The 12,551-nt window shown below is 31.6% G+C and overlaps 1 protein-coding gene across 1 annotated transcript; it reads left to right on the top strand.

Moving 5' to 3' along the window:
- Nucleotides 1–863: 863 nt before the first annotated feature.
- Nucleotides 864–8,814, top strand: LOC117905701 (disease resistance protein RPV1-like; the record flags this gene model as incomplete). Its single annotated transcript, XM_034818587.1, has 5 exons — nucleotides 864–1,382; nucleotides 5,338–6,436; nucleotides 6,558–6,863; nucleotides 6,950–8,263; nucleotides 8,356–8,814. Coding segments are annotated over exons 1-5 (3,648 nt in total), but the record flags the coding sequence as incomplete, so codon positions are not given.
- Nucleotides 8,815–12,551: the final 3,737 nt, after the last annotated feature.

Below are 12,551 nucleotides of genomic sequence, written 5' to 3'. Positions count from 1 at the left end.
TGGTGTTTACGGAGAGAGATAAAGGGGTAGGAGGGTGGTGACCCTTTTTGCAGTCAGGTGACATGGCATTTCACATTTAACACAATTCTCCCTTTTAATTTACAGCAATCTGACTTGGAAATTTGAAGGGTATATAAGTCACTCAATATCTCATAGCATTTCTATTAATTCTGTAACATATATGGACCATTTGTTAATTTTTGGGCCCAGTTGGACCCAAAACACAATTCTCCCAATTTTAAAATTGTATCCCAAACCTTTAATACACAAATTATCAAGAACATTTTTTCACTTATATGTGAACATTAAATGACTATAAAAATTTATATATAATAAAATTGTTATTAATAATACTATTACAAGTTTAAATTATTTTTATCAAAATCATTCTCAACAAACCTTTAATATGCTTTACTCCTAATTATTATTTTTAAGTTAATTATTATTATTGTTGTTGCCGTGGTTATAAATTAATTTATAAGTTAAAATTAATATTTCTAAATGTAAACAATAAAAAATAAGAAAAATTGATAAAATGTTGATTACTGATGGTATGGGATTAAGGAATGAAAAAGCTGCAGCATAGTCCAAAAGTGAGAAAAGAGGCAGGCAATAGCAGTGAGTCTTGACTTTGATGTCCACCTTCTTTCCTGGCCTATTCACCTCTCACAGAAAGAAAATGCACCGGCCTTTCCATGAAGCCTCGCCCTTCGTTCCAAACACAATGCATATAGGCATTAACAAAATTAAAAACTAAAAAAGAATAAGATAAAATAAAAAATATGAAAGTTCCTTGCAAGATTAGGGGAAGCTCCTATGTTAAAAAGGTCGAGAGAGAGACTCTTCCCATGACGACCCAAAATTTTCTTAGTGTCTTGGAATTTGGGACTCACAACCAGATAGCGCCCAAGAATGGCTTCTTCAGGCACCTCTTCTTTTCAATGGAGATGGGATGTTTTTTTGACCTTTAGAGGGGAAGATACCCGCTTCAATTTTACGGATCATCTTTATTATGCTTTGTCGAGGACGGGCATCCACACCTTTAGAGATGATGAAGGACTTGAAAGAGGAGGAGAGATTCAACCTTCACTCTTAAAAGCTATTGAAGAATCAATGATTTCTGTGGTCGTTTTTTCGGAAAACTATGCTCATTCAAAATGGTGCTTGGATGAGCTTGATAAGATCATGCAGTGCAGCAGAGAAAAGGGCCAAAAAGTTCTACCAATTTTCTACCATGTGGATCCGTCTGATGTGCGGAAACAAACGGGAACTTTTGGAGAAGCATTTGCAAGATACGGAAACGTCACTGAGGAGAGGGTGCTGAGATGGAGGGCGGCACTGACCGAAGCCGGCGGTCTGTCTGGATGGCATGTGCGGCATGGGTATGTTATATAACTACTCCATCTCTTCCGTTTTGAGTTGCTTTTTATTCATTTACAACTCTGTGAATTGAGCTTTCATTGACAACTCAAGTCACAATTATGTTTGATTTTTAAGTGTTTGGAAACTGAGTTTGATAAAATCGGGTAAGCATAACCAAAATTAACTGAGAGCACTTCCTATATGCTTGTTTACATATTAGAAATTTAGGGCGTCGAATTAGCAATGCTTTTTTCTACTTGCTTTTAAAAATTATTTTTAAATTAAAGAATAAAAAATGATTTTTTAATATTTTCTAAAAAGAAATAAGATTTGGTAGCTCGTCTTTAAAATTACTTTTCAAAAATAAAAAAAATAAAAAAAAAACCCATTTCGATAAATTATTTTTAAAAGTAATTTTACTATTTAAATTTTATCAAAAAAATTGTGAATTCAATTTTTATGATATCAATGAAATTTAGTCCAAGTCTTATTAAACTAAAAATAGTTTTCTAATTATAAATAAATTAAAAAATAAGTAGTTTTAGTACTAAAATAATGAATTATATATATACAAAAATGATAGTATTTTAGTACATATTATAAAAATATGATCATCTTTCTAAAGCTTAATTGATTTTTTATTAAAAGAAATAATAATTTAAAATTAATAATATTTTATTCAAAAAAATTTAAAAATAAATAAAATTTCATATTTAAATATGTAAAATTTTTTATCACATCTATATATTTACCATTCAATTAAGGACATAGTATTTTGGATTAGTTTTTTTTTTTTTTTAATTTCAAATTATCTTAAAAAAGAGAAGATTCATTAAAGAATTTATGATATTAAGTCTCAATTTATTCAAAAAAAAAAATCTAAAAATAAATAAAGTTTAATATTTTTAATATGTAAATATGTAAAAATTTTATTACATCTATACATTTACCATTCAATTAAGGACGTAGTATTTTGGATTAGTTTTTATCTTTAGTTTTTTTTCAAATTATCTTAAAAATGAGAAGATTCATTAAAGAATTTAAGATATTAAGTCTCAATTTATTAAAAATAAATAAAGTTTAATATTTTTAATATTTAAATATGTAAAAAATTTATTACATCTATACATTTACCATTCAATTAAGGGCATAGTATTTATCTTTAGTTTTTTTTTTTAATTTCAAATTATCTTAAAAATGAGAAGATTCATTAAAGAGTTTAAGATATTAAGTCTTGATTTGGATTTTATTTACCTAGCAAGAAAAATTGAAAAATATGGTTATGCGCTTAGGAGAAACAGTAAGTTATAACTTATTATGTATTAATTTTGGTTTATTATTTTTTATAGTAATTACGTCTATTTTTGAATTCTATTAAAAATCCATTTTCCAACGACAAAACTCATAAAAATAAAGTTATGTATGAGAAATATAAGAGTCATTTTGGACAGAATTTAGATCGTGAATTTCCACTACTAATTGTGTTGTGTTTTGAATTTTTTTTTTTAAATTGATAAACTTGCTAACAAATTAAAGAAAAAATGATTCTACAGATTAATTAAATAATAAAGTCATATTAAACTAATTTTTGTTTATAAATTTTTTATATTAATTTAGTTATTATTTGAGTTTAAAATTATTTTAAAAAATTACTAAACTTATTTATGAATAAAAAAAAATATGAAGTTTTGCTTGATTTAGAGTTCATTTGCTTGGTAAAAAAATTAACAAAATTTGTTTTCTATATTGGTTTTGAGTTTTGTAACTTTCCAACATTGATTGGATTGGTTTTTGAGTTTTAATTTTTGTTTTAAAATTAATAAATCATATATATCAAGTACCATTTGATTTGGAATTAATTTATCTAAAAAACTTTAAAAGTTAAAGTAAATTCAAATAAATAAATAAATAAAGTGTAATTAAAAAGGAATCATATTTAAAAATTTTGATATTGATCGGTGGAGAGAGAATAAAAGAAGAAAGACATCCATCGGACTTTGTTGATTTTTTTATTGTTTTCTTTTTTAAATTACTTCCCAATGCTTTTCTTTGTTTTTATAAATATGTAAAAATAACTTCTATTACTTGTTATTCAAAATTGTTTTTTATTTCATCTTATTTTTAAAGATTATTTCTAGAGAATGACCACCAAACTGACCATAAATTTTTAAAAACAGGGTTTTAATTTCAAAAATAGAAAAACATTCTAAAAAAAAAATGTTTTTGAACAAAAATTTAACCAGTTTAAAAAAATTAAAAATTTACTTTGAGTGATTCTTGAAAAAACACTGTTTAATGGAATCTTAGTCAATTCTTTGTATTCCTGATTGCTCACCTCCTGTATGCTTGTACATATTCAAATTTTAAGATCGGTTTAGCACTGTATTTTTATACTTATTTTTAAAATATATTTTTAAATTAAAGAACAAATACCATATTTTTTAGTATTTTTAAAAAACAATGGTACTTGATAACTTGCTTTTAAAATCACTTTTCAACAAATAAAAAATAAAATACTCATTTGGATAAATTATTTTTAAAAATAAATTTAATATTTAAATTTTGTCAAAAAATTTGTGAATTCAATTTATATATAATATTAATGAAATTGAATTCATATTTTATTCATTATTAATAGTTTTATAATTACAAATAAATTTAAATACAAATCATTTTTAGTACTTTAGTATTAAAATCCTTTTCATATATATATATATACACAAAATGATAGTATTTTAATATATATTAGTAAAATCTCGATCTCAACATCTTTTTAAAGAGAAACTAACAAAGTAATTCATAATGAAGTTTAGCATGTGAATTTCTAATGTCAATTAGATTGAGTTCACTAACTTTATGACATTAATTGGATTAGTTTTTGAGTTTTAAATTATTTTTAAAAATTAGTAAATTAAATGTATTAATTAGTATCATTTGATTTGAAATTTTTTTTTATCTAATTAAAAATTAAAGATGTGAATTTCTAATGTCAATTAGATTGAGTTCACTAACTTTCTGATATTAATTGGATTAGTTTTTGAGTTTTAAATTATTTTTAAAAATTAGTAAATTAAATGTATTAATTAGTATCATTTGATTTGAAATTTTTTTTATCTAATTAAAAATTTAAGAAGTTAAAGAAAATTCAAAAAAGCACATATAATTAAGAAAGAAATCATATTTAAAGAATTTTGATATTTATTGGTGAAGAAAGAATCAAAGAAGAAAGAGATCGCATCATACTCATGTGCCTTTTATTGGTTTAATAAAATTATTTCTCCATGTTTTTTTTTTGTTTTTATAAACATGTGAAAATAACTTCTACAATTGGTTCTTGAAAATTATTATTTATTTCAACTTATTTTTGAAAACTATATCTAGAGAATGACTACTAAGCCAACCATAAATTTTGAAAATAGTTTTTTATTATCAAAAAAAGAAAAGTGTTTTTAAATCACATCATTAAACAAACTCTCATTTAGCATTCGTGCGTTGAAATGATCCTTATCTTCAAGGACACGATCCACTATTCAAATAGAAATTGTCAAGAAAATTAAAGGCAATGAAAAATAGAAACAAAAATCAAATATGATAGAAATTATTTTAAAATTTCTTGCATTATCAAAAGCTCCTCATCATTTATTTAAAAAAAAAAAGTTGAAAATATGATCAAGGAATAAATATAGAGTCCAATATATTGTTATTTATTTATTTCATAAAGAGAGCCTCAAAGGGAAATATATATATATATATAAAACATCAATTCTTTTGGATAGATATGTGCTCTGCCCATTCCAGTTAGTCATATGCGTTTTGAGTTTTGTCTCCATGATAGTAATATTGATCAGAATTAGGCATTAGCATAAATCAATTGATAGCATGACAAATATTGAAATTTAACATCATCAATTTATTTTTTCCCTGCCTTTCTTATAATTAATTTGTGGTTCGTATATTGTGCTTTTTATTTGGCAGGTATGAATCTCGGATTATTCAAGTAATTGTTGGACACATTTCGAAAATGCTGATCAGTCGTCCTGAACTCTTACATATTGATGACAACCTGGTAGGAATCAATTCCCGTTTGGAAGAAATGTCGTCACTATTATGTATGGAGTCAAGTGATGTTCGAATGATAGGAATACATGGAATTGCTGGAATAGGCAAGACTACCCTCGCCAAAGGAATATACAACCAAATTGCTCATCAATTTGAAGCTGCTAGCTTTCTTTTTGATGTTGAACGGGTAGAGAAACGCCATGGATCGCTTGAATTACTAAGACAACTTCTAGCAGATATCCTAGGGAGAAAATTTGTACGCCGCATAAGCAACATTGATGAAGGCATTAGCTTGATAAAGAAGACGCTCTGCTCTAGAAAGGTTCTTATCATTCTCGATGATGTTTGTGATTGGGCTCACTTAGAATCCTTGGCTGGAAACCATCAATGGTTTGGTTCAGGTAGTAGAATTGTTATAACAACCAGAGATAAACATATATTAGATGCGCATGGAGTTGATCAATTGTATGAGGTTCAGAAATTAAAATCTGAGGAAGCTTTTAAACTGTTTAGTTTGTATGCGTTCAAGGCAGACCTTCCTGACGATAGGTTTTGGGAGCTCTCCGGACATGCATTAAATTACTGTGATGGACTTCCGCTTGCTGTTAAAGTTGTGGGATCTCTCCTGTATGGTAAGACGGAGCTTGAATGGGAAAATACACTGCTTAAGCTACAAACAGTAGGGGACAGGGAAGTCCAAGAAGTGTTTAGATTAAGTTACGATAGACTGCATCACAGAGAAAAGGATCTATTCCTTGATATTGCATGCTTCTTCAGAGGGAAGGACTCAGATTCTGTTGGAAGAATACTTGATAGTTGCAACTTCTCTGCAATTGGAATGAAAGTTCTCAAAGATTGTTGTTTCATTAGTATTTTAGACAACAAGATAGAAATGCATGGTTTGATGCAAAAAATGGGTTGGGAAATCATTCGGGGAGAATCACCTGGACAACCTGGCAAATGGAGTAGATTGTGGAATCCAGAAGATGTCCATGCTGTGTTGACACAAAAAACGGTAAGAGCCAAGTGCCTGAACTTATTTAAACTTTTAAGGCATTTGATTTCACTTAAGAAGTTGCTTATGTATATGATTTTAAGCATTTTGTGCTTCACTTATCCCCTGTTGTTGGTTTTAGGGGACAGAGGCAATCGAAGGAATATCCTTTGATGTGTCGGCATCAAAAGAAATACAGATTACGACTGAAGCTTTTAAAAATATGAAAAAACTTCGACTCCTCAGGGTCTATTGGGATGGACTTTCATCATATGATTCTGACACGGTGCACCTTCCCGAAGAATTCAAATTTCCTTCCTATGAATTACGATATCTTCATTGGGATGGATGGAGTCTGGAATCGTTGCCATCAAATTTTAATGGTGAGAAACTGGTTGAACTCAGTTTGAAGCATAGCAGCTTAAAACACCTTTGGAAAGGGAACAAGGTCTGATCACTACTTATTCTCAATAAATTTTGAAGTTCTTCCAAGAAAATTTATTCAACAATTTTTATTTTATTTTTATGTTACAGTATCTTAGAAATTTAAAGGTCATGGATCTCAGTCACTCTCCATACCTGGTTGAATGTCCGGACGTGTCTGGTGCACCATCTCTGGAGACGCTAAATCTGGATGGTTGTACAAGCTTGCATGAGGTGCACCCATCAATTCCTAGGCTGAAAAATCTTAAGATCTTGAATTTGGGAAACTGCAGGATGCTTCACTATTTTCCCAGAATCATTGGATTGGAAAAACTTGAAGTTCTTAACCTCTCAGGGTGCTCAAGACTTGAGAAGTTTCCAGACATCGAAGCCAATATGGAGTCTTTATTGGAGCTTTATTTGGAAGGCACTGCTATCATTGAACTTCCCTCATCGGTTGGGTATCTCCGAGGGCTTGTTTTATTAAATATGAAAAGCTGCAAAAACCTTAAGATCCTTCCTGGCAGAATTTGTGATTTGAAATCCCTCAAAACTCTCATCCTTTCTGGCTGTTCAAAACTAGAGAGACTTCCAGAGATCACGGAAGTTATGGAACATTTAGAAGAGCTTCTTTTAGATGGAACATCTATAAGAGAGCTGCCCCGTTCAATTCTTCATCTCAAAGGTCTTGTGTTACTGAATCTGAGAAAATGCAAAGACCTCAGGAGTCTTCCAAATAGCATTTGTGATTTGAAATCTCTTGAAACCCTCATTGTTTCTGGTTGTTCAAAACTCAACAGATTGCCAGAGGACCTGGGAATGTTGCAATGCTTAAGGAGGCTTCAAGCTGATGGAACTGCCATAACAAAACCACCTATCACACTTGTTCATTTGACAAACCTTAGAGAGTTATCATTTAGTGGATGCAAAGGATCAACATCTAACTTCTGGATCTCATCCCTTACATTCAGGTTACTGCTTAGAGAAAATTCAGATGATATTGGTTTGCAGTTGCCTTCTTTGTCAGGTCTACGCTTCATGGAAAATTTAGATCTAAGTGACTGCAATTTAATGGAAGGAACAATCGATAACAAGCTTTGCCACTTGGAGCTTCTGGAAGTATTAAACCTCAGCAGAAACTATATGGTTAGCATACCTGCAGACATCAGTAGACTTTCTAATCTGAAAGTTCTTTTGGTGAGGCAGTGTGAGCAACTTCAAAAAATTCCGAAGCTTCCACCAAGAATAAAATTATTAGATGCCTGTGATTGCACATCCCTGGTGTCTTTACTGACTCCATCTCGGATAATAAGCCCACAAAACTGGTTGGTTTCCACTTGGCTTCGTCCTGTGGAATTCATGCTATGGAATTGCTCCGGACTATATCAGGATCATGTGGCAATGGCATTAGAGACACTTCATCAGGTCTCTCTCTCTCTCTCTCTCTCTCTCTCTTTCTTTCTCTCTCTCTCTCTCAATGGTATTATTATATTAACATTATAAACTGCATGGTGCAGAAACTTTTTCCAGAAATAGGATACAGTATTGTGATTCCTGGAAGTAGGATTCCAAAGTGGCGCTGGCATGAGAATATGGGAGCTTCAGTTTCAGCAACCCTGCCTCCACATTGGCTTGACAATAACTTCTCGGGGGTTGCTCTATGTGCTGTGTTTGCACTTGAGGAGGGCGAAACTATTCAGCGGCCTGGTGAGATTCGCTGTAATTTTGAATGCAGGGAAGGGCCTTATTTCAGTCATTCCATCACTTGGACACACAGTGGAGACCGAATTGTTGAGACGGATCACGTGTGTATGATGTATCAACCTCGCAGTCAATTTGTGAAATCAAACTCTACCTATGCCAGTGTGTTCAAGCACATCAAGGCTTCTTTTAGTCTATCAGGGGCATCGCATGAGGTGAAAAAGTGTGCGATCCGTCTTATATATGCCCCAAATACAAGTGGTAACAATATGGAAAATTCCCGAAGTGCCACCAGGAATGGCTCCGTACGCCAAAATAATTAATGGTAAGTCACCTCTGTTTCTCTCCTCAATTCCGTATGCCAAAGTTATTGAAGCAACTGAAATTAATTCTTTGGGAGGATTTCTATTTTTTTTTTTTTTTAATTTTCTTTTCTTTTTTTCTTTTTGCTATTTAACAAAAATATTAAATGTGCTCAGCAACATTGTTCTGGATTTTTAGGATTTGAGAATTTGAAACCCCTACACTTGAAATTCACTATTTGGGTTAAATGTCTGAACAAAGGAATTGACCATTTTACACACTATGGACTGCTAAAATACCTCTAATAGAGTAATCAAGAATGACACATCTGGGAGAAGATTAACGTTTATGAAAGTTGATGTCCTTCCTTTTCTCTCCTCCTTCAGCCAATACTCTAGGCATCTAGGGGCGATCACACACTATTTTTACTATAAGAGCAGCTAAAAGCAAGAACAAGACCAGCTATAAGTTGGCTTCACACACTATTTTTATCACCTTCCCCATTATCACACATCGACTTTTCTTAGCTATAACTTCAGAGAGTGATTCATGCTTACTAAATTTTCATTTTTCAGTTTGAAACGTTTATCTATTTTAATAATTGGATTCCTTTTTGTCTTCTTATTTAGACATAATATATCTGAAGCTGCAGAATTTATACCCATTATCAGTGATTTCTGAATGGTATTTTTCAGATTTACTATCTTACAATTTATGGGGCATCTCAACTTGGAATGGTTATTCAGTCAGAAATTCCCACAATATGTGCTATGATTACGGTAAGTAGGATTTTTTGGAGAAAAATATAGACAAAATGTTCGATTAATGCAGCTAAGAAAACCTTTGTGTTGTTTGGTTTAAATTTATTAAATGTAGTAGTATGGTGTTACCTGCAAAATATATGCTCTTAACTGTACTTTTCTGGAACATTGATTCATAGTTCCAAGGTTTTGCTTCTAATTTGTATGCTCTAAATAAAATTGTAGTTATCCTTTTGGATTTATTAGGAAAACAGAAAGCCTTCTTGTTTTCTTGTTATAATATATATAATTAGGATGGAATTATGATGAGGGTGACACATCCCAAACATACCCAATTGCCATCCTAATTAAGCATATCTCACTACTTTTTGAGTTTTATTTTCAGATTAATGTTTAAGCTAGTTGCCTTTGTTCCATGACATTGTCATCAAATTTAAAATTTATTTTCAATCTTCAATGCATCCATTTCATCCAAGGAATTTCTTTGAGTTTTAATCATTAATTTCCATTCCATAAATAAATAAATCCAGAATTTTCATATGATATTTCAGTAAAATTCAATTACTATCGATATTTTCATTTTTGGTTGGAAAAGATTTTGAGATTGTTTGCAATATTTTTGCAGTCACTATAGGTTTACCTAAGTTAAAGCTAGAGTTCGCCATGACCATTGGCTTAATTAGCATATATATCCCAAGCCTCCTTAGACCATCTATGGATGGTTATTCCCTAAAATATGTGAAACACCTCATTGTGAGGTTAAATTAACCACAAGGCACATCACTACTAAAAATTCAATTCGGATTATTGAACTCTAATCCAATTCTAAAAACATTGAGAGAGATAATAAATGCATGAACGAAAGAATAATTATAGACTAGTTTGCCTCCATTGAAGGTCCCACACGTTATTTCCTTGTTTTTTATTTGAGACAAGGTACCCCACATGCTTTTTTACTCTGACCAAGACTTTATTTTTCAACTTAATTATGTACCTTTTAGCAAGGTGGCATATAAGGCAACTACAAGGTTTTTGCCAAAGAATTTTGCACCTAATAATAAAAAATAATAAGGAATTGAGACAATTGTTTTCCATGAGCTCTCGGGTTGCTCTCCATGAAATTACCGGCTTGTTTATTTTCTTGACTATATAAATGCTGACGCTTGTTTATATTTCTTCTTTAAAACTTAAACATAAATGTTTGTTTTTCCACTTTGGAAAATATAAAATGTTTTATCTTTGTGTGGACCCCGCATTTTGACTTATGCGCTTCTACTCGATGACGAACTCGATTTTTATTTTGAAAATGATTTTATTTATTAAAAAAATGACTTGGAATCACCACTTATTTTCGTTTTATTTTTCAAATAGTAAACAAAATAAGAAAGAAAACCCTAAGTGTGACTTCTTATTTAGGAAAATGTGGAATGTGAAAAACCGGATCGGGTTTGGAGGTCAGGTTACTTATCAGGAAGGTATGGTAAAGACCGTAACACCCTTCTAAATCCCTAAAGTCGGGTCTCTACTAATAAAATGAAACTAACGTGACAATCAATAAGAAAATCAATGGATACTCAAATCGATTATGCTCATATGGGAATTAGAACATGCATAGAGAAATACCAGAATGGGAGTGGGTACGTACCTGGGTAACGAGCCACAATGCACTATCAAGAAATGGGGTTAGTGCACAACAATGATCATAAAATAAGTCACATACATCACTAAACAGGATAAGGAATCCAATGGCACACATGACACTTCATTCAAATTTATTTTTAGGGAAAACTTCAATGATGTTGGCCCCCACCAAAGCCCAATTTACTTTGTATGAACCAATTCCAATAACTCCATTATTTGGAATTATAGGATTAAGTTCATGCTTATTTTAAAATGCTTTAAAAACGAGAAAGATGTGGAAAAGACTTGCTGAATAGAAAATGGCAATTTATTTTATTGAAAAATGAGGTTTTGGAACCTAAAAAAATGCTATAAGGATGAAGAAAAATGTGGAGTTGAGATTATTTAAGAAGACTAAAAAGGTTATTTGAATAAAGGGATTTAGGAAACTATTTTCAAAACCAATGATGGTGAAATAAGAGGTGACTCGTGGCCCAAGGGTGACCATTCATTTGGTACACCATGCACAGATCATTTTATTCTGGGCTCACCTCAGTACATAATCACAAACAGATTCTTCATAAGTTACCTGGAGATCATCACTGGACAGTTTTACATCAATTCTAGCCAGCGGTAAATTTAGGACCTCTTCCCGAAAATTGTATCCTCATAGCGTGCAGCAAGACAACAGTCATGGACGAGTTTCACATCATCTGGCACACAGCATGTCAATGCATTAAAGCAACCTCAAATTTGTCAACAATCATATATTAGGGCAGCTTCTTCAGATATATGAATTCGAAGTGTATCATGTCGTTGCTCTGATTATCGCATCCCGTTTGAAAACAACTTATGGAAAAAAAAAAGGACTCTTTGCTTAGGATCGACATTTTTTTTACAGCCATTGGGATTATAACAGCTGGCCCTCTGCTTATGACACCAGGCCCCTTACCCATAGTAGCGTAACTCCTGAACAACCTCAGGATAGGAAGACCACTCTCCATAGCCAAACTTCTCTTCACGTGGAGGGCTCTTCCATGATGTTGATAATATGTCTCTTTATCACATTGATTCGACATTGATTCCCCCTTTAAAGATGGTGGTTCCTAAACTCGGTCACAAAAGATATTAGGTTCAAGCTCGCGTCCTCTGCCTAGGCATACAGAATGACTTCAAGAGCCTTTGCAAATGACCGGGCACAGTAGCTCTCCATTCCCTGCAACAACTTTGCTCAATAACACTCCTTATCTGATCAAATGGTATAAGAAGTCAGACAGCAACTTAGCCTGCTTCTTAGGAATCCTTGCCATGCACCTCCTCTAATGGGT

The sequence above is a fragment of the Vitis riparia genome, chromosome 18 (assembly GCF_004353265.1).
Source record: "Vitis riparia cultivar Riparia Gloire de Montpellier isolate 1030 chromosome 18, EGFV_Vit.rip_1.0, whole genome shotgun sequence".
Taxonomy (NCBI): Eukaryota; Viridiplantae; Streptophyta; class Magnoliopsida; order Vitales; family Vitaceae; genus Vitis; species Vitis riparia.
The sequence above is the reverse complement of the archived record's forward strand: the minus strand, read 5'-3'. Positions and strand labels throughout refer to the sequence as shown.